General features: G+C 39.6%; 2 protein-coding genes across 7 annotated transcripts in view; both read left to right on the top strand.

Annotated features, from left to right (window-relative positions):
* The window catches only part of LPAR1 (lysophosphatidic acid receptor 1), a 159,136-nt gene that overhangs the window by 71,326 nt on the left and 63,514 nt on the right, over window positions 1-24,296 (top strand). For all 6 annotated transcript variants that reach the window (XM_082615224.1, XM_082615225.1, XM_082615220.1 and 3 more), the window contains exon 2: window positions 1,725-1,884. In XM_082615224.1, coding sequence (XP_082471350.1) covers window positions 1,840-1,884 — 45 coding nt within the window. In that variant the 5' untranslated portion in view covers window positions 1,725-1,839. The remainder of the gene's footprint in view (window positions 1-1,724; window positions 1,885-24,296) is intronic.
* Window positions 10,607-11,142, top strand: LOC309803077 (ADP-ribosylation factor-like protein 2-binding protein; the record flags this gene model as incomplete). Its single annotated transcript, XM_082618993.1, has 2 exons — window positions 10,607-10,724; window positions 10,934-11,142. The coding sequence occupies 2 exons, from the start codon at window positions 10,607-10,609 to the stop codon at window positions 11,140-11,142; spliced, it is 327 nt and encodes a 108-aa protein (XP_082475119.1).

The following is a 24,296-nucleotide window of genomic DNA, read 5'->3' as shown; positions in this document are numbered from 1 at the left end:
ATAGGAAGGTGCCACAGTTCTAAACAACTAAAACCTAAAGTGATTAAAACTACAGTATGGGGCTTCCCTGGTGGCGCAGTGGTTGAGAATCTGCCTGCCAATGCAGGGGACACGGGTTCGAGCCCTGGTCTGGGAAGATCCCACATGCCGTGGAGCAACTAGCCCCGTGAGCCACAATTACTGAGCCTGTGCGTCTGGAGCCTGTGCTCTGCAACAAGAGAGGCTACAATAGTGAGAGGCCCACGCACCTCGATGAGGAGTGGCCCCCACTTGCCGCAACTAGAGAAAGCCCTCGCACAGAAACGAAGAGCCAACACAGCCAAAAATAAATACATAAATAAATAAATGAAAATTTTTTAAAAATAAAAAAGGCAAAATTCCTTAAAAAAAAAAAACCTACAGTATGAAGGATAATACACAGAGACAGGATAAAAATCAGAATGTAAGTTTCAAAAATAAGAATGTAAGTTGCTGCCAAACCTTGATTGTTTCTTAGGAAACAGTTCTTCTGAGGTTATGTGACTTGCTCAGCATAATCCAGCTAATAGAAAATAGTGCCAGAGGATTTGGCAAAGACTTGGGTTAAATATCCAACTCTGCCATTACTTAACTGCTCAAGACTTGGATCTTGTGATCCTGGTTCATAACTTTTACTATTATGAAAAGTATTATTTGCCAATAGTTTGAAAGTGTTCCAGTGTTATCTTGCATGCTGCTGAAACCAGAAAGTATATTTACAGACAAAAGCTCCCTGCAGGCAGGGGCAGGCTCAATTTTATTCATTATGCCCTTAGTTCACTGTAGATGCTTCATAAATATCTTTTGAATAAAAGAAAGAATATTGTAAGATGGTATGAAAACAACCTAAAAATGAAAACTTTTCTTAAAATGAATGTATTTCTTTAAATTCTTAAACTGGAAAAATGTCCCCTTCTGGACTAAATTGCAATGTGGAAATTATCACATAGGTCTAGCATCCTCTCTCTAAGGATATCGAGAGGAATTGAGAAATGTACTCTTCCTCATACATGTGGAAGTCTGATTTACAAAGCTCCCCCCTCCCCCAACCCAAGTACTTTACTTTTTCTTGTGACCGACTCATGTCTATAACTTTGGGGTGTCTTGCCTTTCTTTAATCCTGAAAGTGGTAACAAGTTCCCTAAAGAAATGTAAACATGGAACACATTCACTTATGTCTCATCTGGGACTGGGACTTGCTCGCTGCTCTAGGGCTGGTTCTGCCATTAATGAAGAGTAAGGTTCCAGTCATCTCTCTTCTCCAACCCGCAGGGTTTTTCATCTGCTAATGGGCAGGGTTGAACTGGGTGTCTCTAAGACACTCGATACTATTATTCTTTTTGCCCTTTGTCTATAAACTGTCAGCTCTTAATTGTGAGTCACTCAATTCCTATGTTATTTAATGACAGGATGGCTCTTCCCTCTGCCCACTCTCCCTGTCTTCACAACTTGAAATCACCTGCCCAAAACATCTAGCTATCATACCAAGTTGGATGCAGACTTATGAAAATACATCAACTGATTTGGATGAATGGCACAGAAGTCCTCCCGTGAGATGTTAGATGCTCCCTCCCGGGTTCCTCTTGTCATTAAGCTGGTAGTTGGCATTTGGTATAGGGGATTTTTCACTTCCCGTGGCCAAAGGTACTTCACTTGCATATGCTAGTCCTCTGAGGCTGACGGTGGGTTTTCCTGTCCTTTTCCAGGTACACAGTTGCTCCTAGCATGACCGTGATCTGATCAGCAACCACGAGAATCTGACTCCCGTGTGGGGTGCCTTAGTGCTGGGGCCTGGTCACCGCCCACAACTCCAGAGCTGCCATGGCTGCTGCCTCTACGTCCACCCCTGTCATTTCACAGCCCCAGGTATGTGACTCAAACCTGCATAGGTTTGGGCTAATCATAGTTTTGTTGAGTATTTCAATTGAATTTCAGAAAGTGTGTTTGACTTTGGAGATCATGTGTCTCCTTTGAAGTATCATTTGGTGGGGATTTTTTTGAAGAGTATTTTTGTGAGGGAGGTCCTTATGGTTTTCAGTGCCTAGGGTGTCTGGCCGTTACCATAGGCATCAAACTCCTAATCAAGACAGTCAGTAGTAAATCCTGCTGTTGGCTTTTTTAGGGTTTATTTCGGAACAGATCTAATCTTTTTTTTTCTTTTTTGGCTGCATTGGGTCTTCATTGCTGTGCGCAGGCGTTCTCTAGTTGCGGCGAGTGGGGACTAGTCTTCCTTGCAGTGCACGGGCTTCTCATTGCGGTGGCTTCTCTTGTTGCGGAGCACGTGCTCTAGACGTGTGGGCTTCAGTAGTTGCAGCACGTGGGCTCGGTAGTTGCAGCACGTGGGCTCAGTAGTTGTGGCTCATGGGCTCTAGAGTTGTGGTGCACAGGGCTTAGTTGCTACACAGCATGTGGGATCTTCCCAGACCAGGGATGGAACCCACGTCCCCTGCATTGGCAGGCAGATTCTTAACCACTGCGCCACCAGGAAAGTCCAGAACAGATCTAATCTTACAACAAGTTTTCTGAATGTTGTCTTGATGTCCTCCTCCTATAATGATGATTATTTTGTCTTGACCTGTTCTAGTAACTTTGAGAAGAAAATACAATTCCAGAAACTTCTGAACCACAGTAATATGAGTTACTTTTTCTGTCCAGTGAAGAACAGTCACATGGCAAGAGCATTGTTCTTACTGTTTTACAATCTGATCTATTCAAGTATTAACCGGACCCTTTCAGTTTCAGCAGGCAGCATGGTATAGTGGGGAAACAGACTTTGGAGTCATTAGGCCTGTGCTCACATCTCAATTGCTGGATAAGGTGCCTTAGTCATGCTAACCTCCCACAGCTTCCATTTCTTTTCATGTAATCATCTTTCACAGCATGGTTATGGGGATTAAAGGAGAGAAGCTATGCAAAGCATGTAGTACTCAACAAGTGTGGTTTCCCACTTGCTCTTCCTTTATCTTTGTCTCTTCCTTCTGGGCTGTGACCTCTGATCGCATTCATGAGAATCACTTTTAGGTCAAGGTTGAAGAAAAAAGTGCACCTTTGAGAAAAAGCCATATTGATTGAAATTTGAATCATTATGATACAAAATATTGTTCCGTACTTTTTTTTCTTTGTATCATTTTGCAGGCTACTAAATTTTGTATATATTTCTTTTTTTAATTGAATACAAGTTTTATATAATATGGGAGCCTTCATAAGGAAATGAAGATCTGAAGAAACAGACCTATGTATTTTTATGCTGGGTGGGGTTTTATTGTTTTTTTTTTTTTTGAAGTACAGTTGATTTACAGTGTTATGTTAGCTTCAGGTGTACAACAAAGTGATTCAGTTATACATATATATAGAGAGAGAGCGTGTGTGTGTGTGTGTGTGTGTGTGTGTATATATATTTTCAGATTCTTTTCCCTTATAGGTTATTACAAAATATTGAGTAGAGTTCCCTGTGCTACACAATAGGCCCTTGTTGTATATATTTCAGGTAGGCGTGTGTGTCTGTGTGTCTGTATGTGTGTGTAAAGAAGGGGACGGAGGGAAAGGAAGGAGAGGGAGAAAGGAGAAAGGGGCATTTCCACTTTATTTACTATAAATGCTTTTCTTCTTCTCTGAAAGACCTTGGAATTTTATCATATGGATAGTTGTTGCTGTTCCTTAACATTATAAAGTTTGTAGTATCATTTTCCAGGATGTTTAGTGTTATCACCATCATGTGTATTTCTGTTTTCTGGTAAAACGGATCATTGCCTTTTCAACACCTCATTTACTTTGGGTGTTTGGTTTCTATTCCCCTCAGTAGTGTTCTTGGTGCCCGAGAGAGACATGGTAAATGGGTGAAAAGATTTACTGCCTGTTACCTGAGGTCACCATTTCAAAGTCCACTGCAGCTGTTCCCTTGCAATGACTATTCTTAGCCTTTTGTGGAGTGAGTTAGATCCTAGTACAGGTTTTCTGGACAGGGTATTTCAGCATCCCAGTCTCACTACTCTCTTTTGTCAGCATTTCCAACAGCATCATCTTATCTACACATCTTCCCTCTTACACAAGCTACTATCAGCCGGTGAGTAATATAAATATTTTTAAATGACTCATTTAATGAAAATGTTTAGCACCGCCCTAGGTAGAAAGAGGTCATATTTAGTATAAACACTTGGGGAAATATATACTCTTGTAAAGTCTCTGTGGGAAAGTAAATTGGTCCAGTCATTCTGGAAAGTAATTTGACAGTATCTGTTAAAATTATAGACTTTTGCACATGCCCTGTTCCCATCTTGGTACCTATGTTAGAAACACGTGAGTCCAAGGAGATGTGCAGGAAGATATTCATTGACGCATTTATTGAAGGCCAAGAAGTACAAAACTTTCTAATATTCAGTAGTAGAAGGACTTAATCAAGTCGGTCATGTTGATACAATTTTAATACTGCAGTTAAATGATGGATATCTGTCTATCTCAGCACAGCTCTGTCTCCTCAAGATATCTAGTGGAGGGAAAAGAAAGCAAGATGCAGAATGATACTTACAGGAAGATATCATTAAAACTGTGAAACAAGACCATATGTTTTTAGGGATAAACATATGGTACATTAATGTAAATGCGTATAGTGAAAAGTCTGTAACACACATTGTCAATGGGAAAGAGATTGTCCCCAAGAGGGCAAAAATTGGATCTTGGGAGATAAAAAAATCCCTCCAGAGCTTAAACTTGCCTGATGAAATCCTATTCCTTATTACTTAATTTCTCCTTAGGGAGAATTTGAATTTAATTAAAGTTTCTTCCTTGAGTGTCACCAATAGGAAAAAAAAAAAAAAGTTAAGAAACACTGGTCTAGAAGGATACACAAGGCTCTTCAGTCACATTGCCTAGGTTCAAATCCTGGCTCCAGTATTTCGTAACTGAGCCTGTTGGGTGAGAGGAGAAAAGGTATTCACTCTCTCAGTGCCTTGGTTTCCTCATCTGCAAAATGAGCATCATCATGAAAAAGCCAACTTCATAGGGTGGTTTTAGGGTTGAAATGAGATCATGTGTGTAGAACTTAGAACAGTATCTGACATATTGCTCAATACATCTCAGTATTCAGCAAGCACTGTGGCAGGCCTGGGGATGCAAGAATAAATAAGATAAAGAAGGCTTTCGCCCTGTCAGAGTTTATAAATGTAGTGGGAAATACACAGATAAGGAAGCAAAAAATTAGAATGCTGTGTCACAAATGCTATGATACAGGAAGTATGGGTGCTCTGCGGGTAAAGTGGAACACCAGAAAAGACGTGTAGAATCAGGGAAGGCTTCTCGAAGGAAGACTGCCAGGCTGGGAGCTTGCGAATGAGGATGAGTTATTCTGGTAAGGGAGAGGAGACAGCCCATGTGAATGTCAGCTGTCCCAAGGTGAGAGCTCACAGCATTTGCATGTGAGTTCAGGGGTGGTTGCCATAGACTGGGGTATGAGGTTGTGAGCAGTGATGTCTAGAGCCAGCTCTGCCCGCTTACAAGATCTGATTGTTCAACTTTCAAAGGAATTTCGTGAGCCAGTTGACTTCATGCTTGTAGCCTGAAATCAGCCAGGGTGGAGTATTTACACCACAGAAATTGGCAAACACAGGCCCTCATTCCTGAGCACCCATTGTTAAATACTTATCGGCAAAGTTAAGGTTGTAGAAAAGGTAGATGTGTTTAGGTTACAAAGTTGGAGAAGGTTTTGCAGGGTCTCGGAAGCCAAATGAAGGGATTTAACATTAACCTCAAACAAGCCTGTGTAGCTCGTGTGTCTTAGAGCTGGGTTCAAACCTTGACTATTAACAACTGTGTTGAAGCAATTAATTAATGAATCTCAACCAGGGAAGTGAGTCCCATGATTCTCACCATGTCTTGGGAGCAGTAGTAGCTTCTGATAGCTGGGGGAACTCAAGCCCTCTTGGAAGGAGTCGGCTGTAAGCTGGGGCGTTAGGTCACAGAGAGAGGCAGCTTACCCTTCCGGAGAGATGCAGCTCATTGGGTCACTTGGTTCCCAGGATCCTCTCGCCCATGATGAGCATCTTGATTATATGTCAACTCTTCACATGTAATTTGTGCAGTCAGATTTTAATCCGAGGCTGATTTGCCCTTGCCCCCAAGCCTGTATTCATTGTAGTCTCTCCTATTATCAAGTTTTCCCCAGGTTCAGAGAAGGTAAAAGTAATTTAAATACAGCATCTCCTTAGGCAAGGCGTAATAAGCTGTTCACTCAATCGGCTTCGCCCAGTATTGTCTGGCACATCAACTTTCATTCTTTTAGAGTGAATTCAGGGACCTGTGCAAAGATAAACCCACATTCAAGTGTGAAAGGCCTGACAATCCTTTCCTAAGACAAAAACAACAATTTAAAAAAAAAAGCTTTTGGTTTTGTTTGGTACTCTATTCATTTGGTAACAAAGAGCATTTTTCTAATCAAGGCTGCCTATTACTAGATATAAACTAATTAATATGAACAAAATAGCTGGTGATTGTTTCCAACAATAATAGGGAAGAAAGGTTCATTGTCACTCTTGCTGGAATTGCTGTTTAGTCAGTGAAAGATACGCCTGGTGCTTTGAAGTGGGACAAGTTTGTATTCCCTGCTTGACTCCTGCCTAGACTGTAAGATGGATTTTTGTTTGCTCATGCTGAGAGAGACAGCACCTTGTTCTGAAGCTAGATGAATACTGAGGCGAAACTGGGCTAGCAGCAGCAGGAAGGCTGTGTTTGTAGCTGCTTTATTGTTCTGCTAGTCCAGATAAAAGAGCACCCAAAGGAAGCTCTGGAGATGTTTGTAGACAGGAACATGTGCATCCTTTGGTTAAACTAATGCGCTCTTACCCTGCGGGGATGGGAGAATGTAGGGGATGGAGGTAGAATAGGTAACCAATGACCATTTTCTGTTTCTAGAACGCTGTTTAGCAGGACTTTAACCTTGGTTCATCCAGTTACTGTGGGTGGAGTATGGATTAAAAGTTTTATTTTCTTTTTGAATGGAGGGGTCAATAGTTCAATCCATGAATGGGTGGTTTGGGGTCTCTCAAACCGACCGGTATTAGAGATCAGAAGAGGTGTTTAAGAACTTCAAAGGTGTTCGGATCTCACACCTGTGATTCCAGTAAGGAAGGAATCTTTGCCATCAATATTTTACAAGGTATTTCATTCTGTCTCATTTGCTAAGTGGCTGTCTTGGTTTCAAGCCAAGGAAACGAAGATATTTTGATCCCTTCAAGTGATGTCCCGTAGCTTTCATTAAAGATGTGAATTTGGGTAGTTGCTCAATGTCTTCATCTTCATCAACAGATTTGTTCCCCTAGTTCTTACCCAGTTCTCTGATATAACTAACAAGTAGGTCTCTACTTGGTGTCTGCTGGAAGACAGGTGTTTTTGAACATCATTACTAATAGGTTTTTAGAGGTTTTATTTCTGATATTAGAGAATGGATACATTTGGATTAAAGCAGTTGAATTCCTTGTTCAGTGAGTTGTGTTTTTTGAGATTGAAAGACTTTTTCTTTTTTTTTTTGGAACTTTGTATTATGCAGTTTTTAAACATTTACAGAAATCAAAAGAATAATATAATGAATCCCAATATAGCCATCACTGAGATTCAACAGTTATTAACATTTGGCCAAACTTGCTTCACCTTCTCCCATTTTGGGGGGATGAAATATTTTAAAGCAAATCCTTGGCATCCTGTTATTTTATCTCAGTCCTCATACATCAATATGCATCTCTAAGAAAGAATTCACTTATATAACCACAGTCCCATTCTTACACATAGCAAAATTTAAAACAACATTTTAATATCATTTTCTGCTCGTCCATATTCAGAATTTCCCAATTGCTTTTCTCAAAAGTGTTTTTGCAGTTGATATATAAAATGTTATCTTTTAAAAACACTGATTAGATCAGTTTACTCTTCTGCCTGAAACTATTCAATGACTTTTTAAGGTTTAAAAATGGAATTGTTGCAATTGTTAAGTTATCAGTCCCTAAAATAAGGGATCATGGCTATCTTGGTAGTAACTTTCTTTTGGACTAAAGTGTGAGCAATTACTTGTAGTATGACGTATGTTTCCAGTGCCGCATAATGAAGACATAGTGTGGTCTGGCTTCACCTACCCAGAGAAAAGAGAATGCGTGGGCTTAGATCCAGGTGAATTTTGGTTCAAATATAGGTTTAAATCCCTTTCAATATAGATCTCTCTTCAGCTAATTTTTTTTTAATCTCTAGAATTCAAATAATATACACTGTGCTCACAGATTTAAATGACAAAATATCTGCTAGGTGCTTTGTACAGTATCAGCCTCTTAATAGATCCCTGACATATGTTAGTTCCTTCCTTTTTCCCCATAATTATTCCCCATAGTTTTTTGCAGGGAGTGAGTGGTTACCTCTACATATGGTCTGTGTGTATGACACGCTTATGTGTAGTATGCCAGAAGATCCATCAGAGGAAAGCCAAGTTGGATAAACACTCTAAGGAAAACTCCAGTGTATTGCCAGGAATAAATGCGTGTGGAGATAAACACTGAGATTTCTGACTTACTCCACCTTGAACCATGTTTCTATTAGAAGTTAAATTTGTTCTCATATTGCAGTTTGAATTCATCTCTGCCCCCTTTTGTGTTTATAAACACAGATAAAGTTTGAGATGATATCTTATTTCAGAATCCAAGGGCACATTTGGAGTTTTCTATTCATAAGACAAAATTTTGCTGGGATACCTAGGGTAAACCACAAATGAGACCTTTAATGTTTGTTTCTTTTTCTTTCTAATTGGTTTAGTCTTTAATGATTAATGGAGCCAATTCTTTATCCTTCAAAGTGATGTGGCTTCCTCCCTCTTACTGCCCATGATGGTGCTCTTGGCCTATTTTCCTTTTTACACTCCTAGCTTCTCCAGTTATTTTTCTTTGAACTTTAGTTGCAGCTATTCCATGAATAAATGCTAAGGTGGGAAAATGCCCTGCTGTTTTTACCAGCTGAGGAGATGGTAATCAGAGGGTACAGGGGAGTTTTGTCTTTTGAGAACTGTACCTTGCTGTAATAAGACTGTCATTTAAAAATTCCACCTTGGATGATACTACCAAGTGATGATACTGCGTGATGATACTACCATTTGGTAATCACATAGCATCCCTTAAAGAACTGCCTATAAGTTAGACTTATTCCATTTCGTAAATGATTATCCTGGGCAGGCTCAGGCTGGGAGAGAAGTGATAGTGGGTTGTTATCTGCTCCTTAGCATCAGATAAAATGTTTCTAAAAGGGCCGTGAAAGGGATGAATTCCTGAAAGGCAAGGTTAGGTATTAAGCAACTTTCAAAGATTCAGACCACCTTTGGTAGCAAGAGCACCTGTCTTGTAGGAAGAGGGATAGGGTATGGTTGTTGGTGAGCAAGATAGCTGCCCCATTTAAAAGTATTTGCACTGAGGTGAACTTCCACCAGCCAGCATAGGGAGATTTGAAGCCTTAGTTCAAGCCTGGGAGAAAAAGTCATTCATCTGGATTCAGGTCTGGGCCCCAACTCCAAGGGCTTTGCATATTCTAGAACTGTTTAGCATTACCTTAACTGTGGTTGATCAAGTTACTGAAGTCACCTGGCAAAAACCTGGCAAAAACAAAGGGCCCAGGAAGAAGCCCAGCCCTATGGCCTGTGCTCTGGGCTTACCTCTGACATGCTGATTTGTATATGGATGCACAGTGGGAACTCAGGACTCAGAGATTATGGTCAGGCATAGATGTGACAAGTCAGATGGAGACACTCAGCTGCTGGTCAGCTCACTGTCTCATTCAAGACCAGCTTGGAAAAGCAGAGCAACACAGCCTGCAGCTGGGAATTCAACTCTATATCAGCGGAGAAAGAAAAGGTAGAAAGAACAAGGTGGCAAATGACAGGGAATCTGCGAGATTGTAGTCCTGTTGTGCCAAGATGTTTAACTCAAATGATGTATCCGGAATATACATTTATTCTTATGAGAACTTTTCTGCATGATTTTTTTCTCAAACATATTAAAAATTGCATTAAGTATTTAAAATATTAAAAACTGCCTCTTTTCAGTTGCACATCTTATTGCTTTCCTCTAAGCTAGTCACAGAAAAAGCATCGAGAAGCTGTTTGTAAGAATAAGAGAATACAGTAAGTATGGGTAGTAGAATACAAGAAGAACTTAAAGAATAGGTATACAACCCTATTTTCTAAAAATTGAGAGGCAGGGCGCGGTAACGGACTCCTGGACCCCGCGGTGGCAGCGGCGAGTTTAGTGAGGCCTGGCAGGGCTTAGAGGCCCGGCCGGCGCGTGGCCGCAGCCGCAGAGCCTGAGGCCGGGGCGTCGTGCGCAGGCGCTACCCGGCTGGGCCGTGAGCCGCCTCGGCGGCGAGGCCTTCCCGATGCCGGCTGGGGCTCTGCGGAGCAGAGCGGAGGATGCGCACGGGCCGCGGGCGGGGTAGAAGGCCGGCAGCCTGCTCCCCCGCGCGCGGTGGATGCGGCGGCAATGGACGCCCTAGAGGAAGAGAGCTTCCCGCTGCCCGTCTCTTCGCCTCTGATGCAGAACTTGATGCTGTGGTTGGATATTAAGAGGACATTATCATGGATGGTGAGTTCCAGCTATTACAGAGGAATTGCCTGGCCAAGTACTACCAGGAGTTTGAAGACGCAGAAGAGAGTAAGCTCACCTACACACCTATTTTTTTTTTTTTTTTTTGCAGTACGCGGGCCTCTCACTGCTGTGGCCTCTCCCATTGCAGAGCGCAGGCTCAGCAGCCATGGCTCACGGGCCCAGCTGCTCCGCGGCATGTGGGATCCTCCTGGACCGGGGCACGAACCTGTGTCCCCTGCATCGGCAGGCGGACCCTCAACCACTGCGCCACCAAGGAAGCCCCACACCTACTTTTAACGAATGTATTTCTTTGGTAGGAAATTATATAGAAGAAGAGATGTTGGAGCGGATTCCTGGATTTAACATGGGGGCTTTCACTACAACTTTACAGCACCGTAAAGATGAAGTGGCCGGTGACATTTTCGACGTGCTTCTCACGTTTACCGATTTTCCAGCTTTTAAAGAAAGGTTTCTGGACTACCGAGCAGAAAGAGAAGGCTGGGGACTGGACTTAAGCAGCGGTTGAGTGGTGATTTCATTGTGCAAATCATCTTCTATGCCAACTTCCCAGAGCAGTCTGCGGCGCTAGGTCCCACCTGCAGGTAATGGGATCTTTCTAGACATCACCAGGCCAATAGACTGGGAGAGGCTTTGGCTAATGATGTCAGAAGAATATGTCTTGGAAAGACTGACTCTGTTCTGCACCTGTTCACTAATGTTAAGTATTAATGGGTCAGAAGAAAATTACCTGACTTCCTGGACACGTTCTTGTCTTCGGTAACCCTAGTACTCCTCCCTGAGTAGACACCTCTCGCAGGAGCTTCTGAGTCTGGCTCCTGCATCAAGCCCAAGACCAGCATTCCACCCGGGGGGCACTTCCCCAGCATACATGATGGTGTGCCCATGTTGGAAGAACCCTATCACCAACTCTCTTGGCCCAGCAGGCCTTGCATGTCCCACCAGGCTTTTTGTGCACTCACAGCTTTTTATATGGGTCAGAGTTTCAGTTCTGCAGCCTCAGTGGGGTTTTTGACTGGGAGTATTTATCCAGGGGTTAACTCAAGCTAGCTGCCCATCTCAAGATTTCTGAAAATCCTGTCACAGCTAGTCTTGGCTGTAGGAATCAACTTAGATTTCCTTTACCTAAAAGGTACATGTGAAAATCAATTCCTAGTCATACATGTACAGTCCTTGTATCACTGTCTTCTGCTGGTCCTGATGTAGTCCCATTGTTTCTATAACTCTCGTTTACATGTTTTTAAAAAAATATTTTTATAGATGAATACTCAGGCTAACCTAGTGGATATAATCTTGGAACTTCCATGATGACCCACTTCAAGATCAAAATATTATATGCTGTGTGCTATTTAGCTGTTAGTGCTATGAAAGCAAACATGCTTGCTACATTGGTGTTCCTATTTTACTGGGCACCAATGAGTGTATGCTGGAAGTAGTCTGAAAGGTTTCCTTTCTTAGAGCATGTTAGTGTTCGTGCAGGTTTGCTTAAAACCCTTTCTGTGTAAAACAGCTCCTTAGGCTTTCTGTTGGGGTAGGGGCTCTGCACTTACTTCTTACTGTCAAAATAATCCTACCAAGATAGTGTTCCACTGGTCTAGCTCAGTAGGAGGTAGCAAACGGCTTTACTGGTCATCTGTCTGCTTGGATTTAGTACACTGGTTTAGTACAATGTTTGATAGAACATTACCGACAAGAAAACATGGATGTCACATCTCTAGAAACAAAAACTGTAGTAGTTCAATTCCCAATGTGTACCTTAGTTGTTATTTTGTTTGTTTTTATTTTTATTTTTTAAGTAAAAATAAGAATCTCTGCTGACTTTTCACTTGGCTGTTCTGGTTTTAAAGGATGAGCTATATAGGCTGTGTGTTTTTCTGTACCGATGTGGCACTTATTAAATACTTTTTACCATGAGTAAAAATAAAATAAATAATAAAAAATTGAACACCTAAAACTAATACAATGATCTATGTCAGTTATATCTCAATTTAAAAAACTGTTAAATGAGAAAACTACCCAAAAATCCTGTATACAAATGCCTTAAAAGTATCAAGTATTTAAGAATAACTCTAATAATAAATTTGGTATAAGAACTCTGAGATTATTTATAAAACCTTATTAACAGACATTAAAGAAAACTTAAACAGAGAGATACTATGTCAATGGATTGTAAGATTCATTGATTTCATGTCAGTTCTCTTTAAATGCGTCTGGAGATCGAATGCAGTCACAGTGAAAATTCCAAAAAATTGTCTTGAAACCTCACGAGCTGATTTTAACATTCATATCAAAATACAAAAGGTCAAAACTAGCCAATATCATCTTGAAGATGACCGAGGTGGGAAAAAGTGATCTTCCAGATAACAGAATTTATTATAACATTGTAATAAATGAGTCAGTTTGGCATTTGTATAGGGATAGATAAACCATTGGAAGAAATAGAGCCTAGACACCAATCCACACGTATTATTGTAAAAAAAAATGGATTTGAAACAAGATAATAAAGAAAGGGGCTTCCCTGGTGGCGCAGTGGTTGGGAGTCTGCCTGCCGATGCAGGGGACACGGGTTCGTGCCCCGGTCCGGGAGGATCCCATGTGCCACGGAGCAGCTTGGCCTGTGAGCCATGGCCGCTGGGCCTGCGCGTCCGGAGCCTGTGCTCCGCAACGGGAGAGGCCACGACAGTGAGAGGCCTGCGTACCGCAAAAAAAAAAAAAAAAAGAAAGATGTTCTGTTCTTAGCCTATGGAAATAAAAAGGGCCACGAGAAAATAATTTTCTTCATCGGATGAATTATTTAATTATCTTGTTTTGATCTGTGAGTTCAAGAAGGTTCCATTTTAGAGGTGGTGTTTGGTTTATGAAGGTTTAAACCCTCTGGGTTACTTGATTTAAAAGTTTCAGGAGAAATGGATGTTACAGAAACTGAATAATAACTCAGTCCTTAAAATGTGGTGTTTTTCTCTCTATTTTACAGATGAGGAAACTAACTTCTAAGAGGAGAGTGTTAAATAATTTATTGAAGTCATATTAGTAAACAAAACAACCAGAATTTGAACCCAGATCTCACCAATTCTGGGGTCTAAGCTCTAAGCTACTATAAATCTGTAATGTTATCTCCCAGACCCTTTGCTGTCTCCCAGGAAATAGGAATGTTAAGTGAAGCATGATCATGTATTTCAGTTTTTATCCCTGAATCATTCTTTGGGCCTGATGGAGCCTAGCAATACTGCTCACTACTTTCCTTCCCCTCTCCTTCCTTCTCCTCCCTGCTTTATTGACAACAGAACCCATTTGCTTTGACTCCAACTGAATAAGGTGTTTGTTTGTTATATAGCTGATTCACTTTGTTATGCAGCAGAAACTAACACACCACTGTAAAGCAATTATACTCCAATAACGATGTTAAAAAAGAAAATATGTCAAGCATAGAGAAAAGTGTAGAGAGTGTTATAATACAATAGGATGTCTATTACCCAGCTTTTAAAATGTTAACATTTTGATGTAATTGCTTCAAAATCTTTTGGATGAAGATGGTCAAAAGGTACAGACCTCCAGTTGTAAAATAAAAAAGTCCTGGGGGGGCTTCCCGGGTGGCGCAGTGGTTGAGAGTCCGCCTGCCGATGCAGGGAATACGGGTTCGTGCCCCGGTCCAGGAAGATCCCACATGCCGCCGAGCGGCTGGACCCGTGAGCCATGGCAGCTGAGCCTGCGCGTCCGGAGCCTGTGCTCCACAATGGGAGAGGCCACAACAGTGAGAGGCCCGCGTACCGCAAAAAAAAAAAAAAGTTCTGGGGATGGAATGTACAGCATGGTGACTATAGTTAATAATACTTATATGGCATTATTGTAAGTTGCTGAGAGTAGATCTTAAAAGTTCTTATCACGAGAAAAATTTTGTAACCATGTATGTGATGCTTGTTAACGAGGCTTATTATGGTGATCATCTCACAATATATACAAATATCGAATCATTATGTTGTACACCTGAAACTAGTGCTATATGTCAATTATACCTTAATAAGAAAATATCTTAGGCTTTAATAAATAAAACAAAGAACCATTATAAAGTTGAGCGCCTTGTACTCCTTCCCAATTCTATTAACCTCCGTCTTGACTCAGACCATAAATATTGTTATTTATCATCTCCCCACATGTGTTTGTGGATATATACATATATGAAGAAAATGTTTAAACAATATATAGTGTATTTATGTAAGTTTTTTACATTTCTAAGAATGGTGCACTGCATGTATACTTTGCAAATTGCTTTAGTCATTAGCATACGTAAAGCTCAACTTTGTTCATTTTGACTGCTTTATAGCATACCCTTCTGGTTATTTTGCAGTTTATCCATTCTCCAGTTGACAGATATTTACGTTGCTTCTAATATTTTGATATAAAAGAGTGGCAATGAAAAGTCTTGTATATGTCTCCTTATGCACATGTGTGAGTTTTTCTGGGGTTAGAATCTCTCAATCATGTGTTATGAACATGTCCAATTTAAGTGGTTTTTGCCAAACTGTTTTGCAAAGCAGTTGTACTGAAATTTTATTCCCACCGTAACTGTATGACAGTCTTCGCCAACTCTTGATATTTTCAGACTTGTTAAATTCTTCCCACCTGATGGAACGATTAATTGGGTCTGACGGCAGCTTGTATTTAACTTTCTCTGATTCCCCGGAAGGGTAATTATCTTTTCATGTGACGACTGGCCATTTAGTTTTCCTCTTCTATGAATTGCCTGTCCCCATATTTGCCTATTTTGCTGTTGGATTGTTTGGCTTTTCTATTTTGATTTGTAAACTAAGCCTTTTTTATGTGCATTGCCAAACTTTTTACTATTCTTCAGCTTTTCTTTTCACTGATTAGGAAGTCTTTTGCTGCACAGAAGTCTTGAATTTTGAATTTTGTCAATGTTTTGGTCTTATTTAGAAAAATCCCCCTATTCACAAATTATAAATATATTCTTTATTTGCTTTTTACATATGTCTTTATATCACCTGAAATTGATTTCTGGGTATGATATGACATAGACAGTCAATTTGTTTTATTTTTTTTTTCATATAGATGAACAGTTACACTGTTTTCCCCATTGGTGGGTAAAGCCATGTCTCTTATATCGAGTAACCATGGAAATGTGTGTTTCTGGTTCTTTATTCTATTCCATTGGCTGTTCATGTTTTTCTGTGCCAATATCATGTCTTATTTTATCACTTTAAAATAACATGCTTTTCCATAGGGCATCTAGTTCTTTGTTTTCCAAGTTATCTTGGATACTCTGGTTCTTCTGTACTTCTGTAGCAGTGTTTAGGGAGCCTGTCAAGCTTCGTGAAAAACGCTTTTGGGATTTTCATTTTATTGCATTGAATTTATATATTAATTTTGGGAAAATTGACAACACCTTTTTCTGCCCATGAAATATTATCTCTTCAATTATTTAGGTTTTGCTGTAAGCTTTTGAATATTTAGACTTATTCCTAGATACATTAGACCTTTTGTTATTGTAAATGGGTTGTCCTTGAAATAATAATTTAAATTTTTTTTTCTGGTGTTTCTGTAGGAACACAGTTGATTCATGTGGCTTGATAGTTAATCCAGCAAATTTACTAAACTCTGTTAGTACAGTTTGTTTATATATTATCTTGCATTTTACATGTAACTGATTAATCATTTGTGAAAAAGAGTAAGTTTTTCTTTTCCAATTCTTTCCTTTTTTTTTTTCCGTTATTGTTTTGGCTATAATCACCAATACATGCTAAAAGCAACTGGTGATTGAATCACCTTTGTTTTGTTTCTGCCTTAAAAGGGAATATTTCCATCAAATATGACAGTTGCCATACATAAACCTTTTAGCAAGTTAAGGAAGTTTCCTTCTAACCCTTGATTGCCAAATTATCATGAAAGGATATTTAAATTTACCAAACGCGTATTTCCATTTCTAGTGAGATGATCATTGGCCTTTCTTCTTTCCTTGAATTTGTTCGTGTGATGAATTCTATTACCAGATTTTTAAATGTTAAATCATCTTCGCATTCTGGAATAAACTCTATTTAGTCACACCTCTCTCTCTTTCCCTATATAGATCTAGATCTAGATAAACAGATATAGAAACTATATTTTATTTAGGAACTCTTCATTTATGTTCTTAAATAATACTGGCCAGTAATTTATTTCACTCTTAATCTCCTTTTTCTTCTTGTACCATGGATGTGCTGGCTTCATACAAATATAACCAAATAAACTGAGAATGGAAAATCAAAACAGCAATATGAGGTAATTTTAGGTAGGTTTCAAAACAAATGGAAGTAAAATGCTGAACCACAGTAACATGGGAGCCAGAGGTGTTGGAGTGAAAGCTCATCAAGGGAAGAGGATTACCTTTAGACTTAAGTCAAGTATGCATGTTAAAATATTAAAAATAAGCATTAAAGAGTAGAAATGGAAATGTAACTGGAACCAGTTGAAGTGGAGAAGGGAGAATGCAAAACCTCAATCAGTTCAGTCTTCTCTTTAGTCTGATATTCTTGGGTCCTATCCTACTGTGTACTGTTCTGCTGATTTTCATACATGGTATCCTTCCTGTGTGTTTTTAGTCTTTGGGATGATGAATTCATCATCAGTGGGGCTGATTCGAGAGAATCCTGTGTGGCTGTATTGAGGTCTGGCCCTCTGGAGAGGTTTGATGCTTGCTAGTACCAGCACGTGGATGGGAGGGGGGCGGAGATATCACAGGCTAAGGACTGTGGTTTGTGTTAATTTCTCCTCCTGTGGGTTCTCAGATTTGGCAAAAGTCTAACTTCATTCTCAGACTTGGCAGAAGGTCTAACTTCAAATCCCATCTTGATTGGGAAGGGAGGGGTTTTGATTTCTGAAGGGAGTCTTTTAATTTATTTATTTCCCAACCTGGAGCCTAAGCTAAGACAAACTTCCTTGTTTTCCCCAGTGCACCTGGGTAGATTATTTTTTCTGTTCCACTCTTTTACTGATAGGGAGATCTTCAAGACTCCTAGCTTAACTATTGGGTCTCAGTTCTAAGTCACTTCCTCAGTCAAGGCCAAGGGCTCATTTTCTTTTTCCCAGTAATATTTAATGCCCTGTCTCCATGATCTTGACAGTGTGCTGCCAGGGCAGCCTATCTCCTCAGTTTGCTGTTCCCTTTTAGCTCAGCAGTGTATCTAAAACACTATATTTTTCTCCAGCATGTCTTAGTGTTTTTAGGCTAATTTGTTTGTTTGTTTTCCATTTCTTCCTCTTGGGCCCAGGCTCAAAATTCTCTCTGGAAATTCAACTAATATGATGTCACTCACTTAGCCTGTTACAAGGGGCCATAACAGATACGATGTATTTTTATTGCTTTACACTTGTTTTCCATAGTTTTCTTTTTTACATGTGTGTACATCATATTCACATACATTGTTACTGTATAAGAAGTAGCACTTTATGTACTTTTTCAGATAAAGTTTAAAAAAATCTAGTAGTTGCACATTCTTCAGCTACTGTGAGGCTAGCTTTCTAACATTAGAACATTTTTAGTTTGCATCAGCATTGTTTTATGTCCCATTTTCTGATTATAGTTGTAGATCATTCCTTTTTTTTTCTTTTTATTGTTTCTAATTTGAGACTCTAAAAAGTGTGAGAACTATTTTTCTTGTTAATAGAGACTTAATTGCATTTAATTAAATTCTGTGCCGTCTCTTTTCAGTTTTTTTTTTTTTTTGGTGGGGGGGAAGAGGGAGGAAATGTGTGGAAGGTCTGATTATTTTAGATTTAAGAACTAGAATTGAAGAGCCCTTAGAGATATCTTATTTTACAAGTGAGAAATTGACACTCAGAGCAGTTATGAGACTTACTGAAGACCAAATTAGCTGGTGAGCATCAGAATCAGGAAGAAGTCCTCACCCACTCCATTGTTGTACTTTAACAGAAGTGGGAAACCAAATTGGCTTGATGTAGATCTTATTACTGGTCCTTTATTCAGTATAAATTAAAATCTCCCTTTAGAATGTCAGTAGAGTACATATTTACATTCTTATCTAAATGCTTACTAAATCATAAAGGTTTAGTTACCAGTTCGTGAGCTTGTGCGAAGTGCTCCCTTCTCCACTTGGCTAATGAAGATGTAGTTGTCTTTCAGGAGATTAAAAACCACACTAGATGGACTGTGAGGGACCCCACACCAGGCACCCAGGTGTTTCATGTTGGTACCCCTGGAAGGCATAACGTAGTGCAGTGCCATGCCCATACCTGGCATTCCAGAAATGTTTGTGAATGTGCCAAGGAAGAAATGAAGTGCATAGCGAAGATGAACACCCTCTTGTGTCTCTTTAGAGTTCAGGCTTGCCAGAGTTGTTATGACTTCTTTTGAGATCACATGATAGGGTGAGGTAAATTTTTGAGATTTGGAACATCTGTTCTGTAGAGCAGCCAACGGAGGCCTCCTCCCTCCACCCCATCATCCTGAAATGTAATTGGTGGATGTGCAAAGGGCATGAATATGGACTTCTCTTTTTAGCTTTGAGGACAATTTATTTTTGGAATCATTCTATTTTGTTTACATCTTTGTTTCTTGGGCAGGGCGGAATTCTGTAACTTATTACAGAGAAATTTCTAATTATAGTCATTGGGATTTTGGAATAATGAACTTTAAAAAAGTATTTGAGTTTTGTCTGATTATATTCTTGTTTCCCCCTAAATTTCTTGCAACAGATACTACTTTTCTTTTTTTTTTTTTTTTTTTTTTTTTCTTTTTGCGGTATGCGGGCCTCTCACTGTTGTGGCCTCTCCTGTTGCGGAGCACAGGCTCCGGATGCGCAGGCCCAGCGGCCATGGCTCACGGGCCCAGCCGCTCCGCGGCATATGGGATCCTCCCAGACTGGGGCACGAACCCGTATCCCCTGCATCGGCAGGCAGACTCTCAACCACTGCGCCACCAGGGAGGCCCCAGATACTACTTTTCTAAAGAAGAAAAGAAAATCATTTATAGTCTTACCTATATAAATTTCACAAAATTGTCATTCTATACATCATTTTTTTACTCTGTTTTCTCCAGTAATATGAAAAGTAATCATCTTACTTTCAGTATATTCACTACTCAATTTGGTGACTTTTGAATCGATTATATTTAAACTTATTTTTGAAAATTATTGTTACAATTTAAATAGTATGTTTTGATTCATACCTGAGTAATAAGAGAAAATGAACAGATATTTCCATACTTCTCTTCCCCCATTTTTAAGTTCTTATTGATACAGTGATTTTAATTCCAGATTATTATTAATTTATTGTCTTTATAATAAGTATACCCTCAAGAGTTATTTTTGATATTTGCTTTGTTTTATAACCATTTGGAGAGCAATTACTTAGACTCAATTTTGTTGTGTGTATTTTTGATGCTTACTGCCAGTCTTTTTATTCTATTGTGGTTTTTATTTTTACTTTTTTCATGGCTTACTTGCATTTGTATTTTCTTTAGGAAGGAAATGTAGATGATGATCTTTCAGAGCTCCCACATCTCTGGGACTGTTCTTTATTATCCCCTGTGAGAACATCAGTATACTTGGCTGTGGAATTTATGGATATCAAACATTTTCTCCATATAATGGAGATTTTTTCCAAATTGAAGTATAATTGAAATAATGGAGATTTTGATTGGTTGTGTTCTATCTTTTGGAATTCTACAGCAGAAGCTTAGCAATACCGTATTTTCTCTCTTTCTCTCAATATTTGATTTGTTTGCTTTTTGTTTATTTTTTTTATATATTTAGAATTTCGAATGTTAACCTTGAGATTCCAAAATCTAACCTAGCTAACCTAGCTATATCTGAATTTTAGTGATTTCTTTTTAAATTTTATTTATTTATTTATTTTTGGCTATGTTGGGTCTTTGTTTCTGTGCGTGGGCTTTCTCTAGTTGCAGCGAGCGGGGACCACTCTTCATCGCGGTGCGCGGGCCTCTCACTGTCGCGGCCTCTCCTGTTACGGAGCACAAGCTCCAGACGCGCAGGCTCAGTAGTTGTGGCTCACGAGCCTAGTTGCTCCGTGGCATGTGGGATCTTCCCAGACCAGGGCTCAAACCTGTGTCCCCTGCATTGGCAGGCAGACTCTCAACCACTGCACCACCAGGGAAGCCCAATTTTAGTGATTTTAATCGACTCTTTTGTAATTTATGTAAACTTAAACCAGTAATCTGAGGTCTTTCTCCTTAAGCAATAACTTTTCTTATGCTTCAAGCTGTGTTACTTAAGCTTTGTCCTAGTCTTACTTGGAAAGCTAGTTATGTTTGAAATTTTTTTCCTATACGTGCCTTCTTGCCTTTTATTCTTATCTCTGACTGTCTTCTCTGAGCACTGAGTAAACTTCCTAAGTTTGTTTTCTATTTGCCATTTCAGTTTTCTGGATTTTTTTTTTTTTTTTTTTGCGGTACGCGGGCCTCTCACTGTTGTGGCCTCTCCCATTGCGGAGCACAGGCTCCAGTCGTGCAGGCTCAGCGGCCATGGCTGACGGGCCCAGCAGCTCTGCGGCATGTGGGATCTTCCCGGACTGGGGCATGAACCCATGTTCCCTGCATCGGCAGGCGGACTCTCAACCACTGCACCACCAGGGAAGCCCAGTTTTCTGGAATTTTTATACTTCATTTTATTGCCTGAATTATTGTTTTTAATTGAGAAATAGTTTTTCATCTCTTTGGTAGGCACAGTGATGAAGTTCTAATGATGTCCATTGCATATTTAATCCTGGACCCACTGAATAGGCTAATTTACATGGCAAAAGGGGCTTTTCAGGTGTGATGAAGTTCAGGACTTTGTGATGGGGAGATTATTCTAGGTTATCTGGGAAGGTAATCACAAGGGTCCCTAAATGTGGGAGATGGAGGAAGAAGAGTCAGTGTTAGAATGATGTCAGTGTGAGAAAGACTTGGCCGGCCATTGCTGGCTTTGAAGCTGGAATGGGGCCAGGAGACAGAGAATGTGGGCCATCTCTGCAAGTGGGAAAAGACAGAAAAATTCTCTTCTAGAGCCTCTGGAAAGGAACACAGTCCTGCCAATACCTTGATTTAGCCCAGTGAGCCCCACTTCGGACTTCTGACCTCCAGAACTATAAGATAATAAATTTGTCTTTTTAAGCTACTAAATTTGTGGCAATCTGTTACAGTAGCAATGGGAAGCTAATATAATCTCTATGTAGTTTTTTCTGAAAAAAATTTTTTTTTTTGTCTTCGTCATGGCTTGCTCTATTTTCAGTGCTTGTACCCTAACAAAGCATTTTGAGGATGCAAATCAGAAATATCCTAGTATTTAATCTTTTCCATTCCCCCCCCTTTTTCTTTTTTAATAAATCTGCTTCAAGGGGAGGTATTTTCTGTTATTCTTTAGGATGGCCATCTCCTTCTCTGAGATTGTTTTCTCCCCATTGTGTTTGCTAATTTTTTTCTGTTTGCCATACCATTATAACCATGACTACCTTAATGTCTTATAGTCCAAGCACAGTTGAATTGCGTTCTCTCAGAGCTTGATGTGGGTTTCTGCCTAAATCCATCAGGTCCTGACAAAGGAAAGAAGCACGACCCTTCTGACTACCATTGAAGATGCTGCCAGGGTGTCCTTCACTTATTCTCCAGATCTGCTGCTTTTTGCAGATGATAGGAGAAAAGTTTTAATTCTTCTTTCAATTCAGTCCTGTTGTACTAAATCTAGCTGAAATTCCTGATTTTTTTCTCAGGTATATTCTACCCTTACTATTTTTAACTCCTGGTATATTTTCTACTGCTTTAATATTTAGCTGGCAATTTGATTAAATATAGAGTTCTTACCCACAATATTCTTAGTATAGAATTTTAAATCTGAAGTAGACCTTATGTATAATTTAGTCCAATTTCCTCATTTAACAGATGGTAAAACTGAGGTTCAAAAAATCATGTAAGTTATGTCATTAAATATGGTATGGTTTTTATGGTATCACTACTCAATTTTTGAGAGATAAGAGATGGAATAGAACCAGGTCACATGCCATTTGCTGAGTAAACATTGGATACCTTCAGAGAAAATTTGTCAGTTTTATTCATCTTAGCATATTGTGGTTTAAAAAGCCAATTTATACTTTATTTTGTCATTCTTAATTATATGGTTTTTCTATGTGGGAAAAGCAAAGAAGCTGTTCATATCACTGCTTGACTTTGTTGGCAGTTGGCGTTTAGAAGTTGGAATGCTGTGAAATACTACATGCTTCTTGTTTGATTAAGAAATTTCTTTGTCCCGAGAAAGTAAATGGTTACAGGGGCTAAAGGAAAGAACAGAGTTTTGCATTTATATAATATTTACGATTTTTTAAAAATATCCTTTGCAGAAAGAAAACTTGTGAAGTGTAAACGTTTTTTGAATTATCTTTAATTTATTAAAGCAATCAATATATATTTAGCATCTAATCTAATAGTTGGATGCTATACAACAGTGAACAAGAAAGCTAGAATCTCTGCCGTCATAATGCTTACAGCCTAATGTGGGGAGGTGTCAATAGATAGTGAAGCAATTATTATACAGTGTGGTAAGTGTTGTTTTAGGAGTAATGCAGGGAACTGTGGTAGGAGGCACCTTGCCCAGCCATGGGAAGATCTGGGGAGAATGACTAGAAATAATAATATTTCAACTGGTACATGAAGAATGAGTATAAGGTGAAAATGGGGGGAAGATTGTTCTAGGCCAGTGGTATTCAAAGTGTGGTCCTTAGCCCAGGAGCATCAGCATCATGTGGGGCCCCACCTCAGATCTGCTAAATCAGACAGATGTGGTCATCAAGCTGTGTTTTACAAACCCTCTGGGTGCTGATGCAGAAAACGTCTGTTCTCAGCGATGCTGAGAACCAGAGGTGAGAGAGAGCACAGTACATTAACTAGAGCTGAAGCAGAGAGTTTAAAGTCATTAATAGCTTGAGTTGAGGCTGGAGAGGCCTGATAAGGAGGCCTGATAAGGTGGTTGAAGAGTATGGATTTTTAGCTTAAGTGCACTTGTTAGCCATTGAAGCATTTTTAGTAGAGGAACAGTTTGGGCAACTTTGTCTTTTAGAAAGATCACTAGAGAAGAGATTGGTGCTAAGTAGAAAGAACACCTAGGAAGCCAGTGCAGTAGTAATGCTGGTGGCCATGAGGATGGAGTAGTAAACAGGTTGAACAGATACTTAGGAAGGAGAAGTTACAGGGTGTGGTTATTGATTAAATGATGAAGATGAGGGGAAAAGGAGTTCCCACGTTTAGCATTCAGGCCACTAGAAAGATAGTGGTTCTCTAGCCTCTGAAATAGTGACTGCGGGAGGAACAAGTTGAGGAAGGTTATAAGTTTGAGCTCGGTTTTGAACACAGAGACAGAAGTAATTATGAGGTTGTCAGAGATAACAGTGGCAATTTGGTATTTGCTTAGAGTTCAGGAAAGAAATAAGGGTCAAATATGTAGATATGGGAGTATTTGAAATATATAGGATAATTAAAATCTTGGAGGACATATTAGAAAACTCAATGAAAGTGTGTTGAATGAGAACATAGGGTAGAAACAGTAATGTTGCACAGAGGATGGGGAACCTCAGAAATGACTGAGAAGGGCCAACCAGGGAGAGAGAGAGAGATCAAGAGCCAGGATAGTATGATGTCATGATAGCTAAAGAAAGAGAATTTTC

The sequence above is a fragment of the Mesoplodon mirus genome (genome assembly GCF_964341445.2).
Source record: "Mesoplodon mirus genome assembly, chromosome: 1".
Lineage (NCBI taxonomy): Eukaryota > Metazoa > Chordata > Mammalia > Artiodactyla > Ziphiidae > Mesoplodon > Mesoplodon mirus.
The sequence above is the reverse complement of the archived record's forward strand: the minus strand, read 5'-3'. Positions and strand labels throughout refer to the sequence as shown.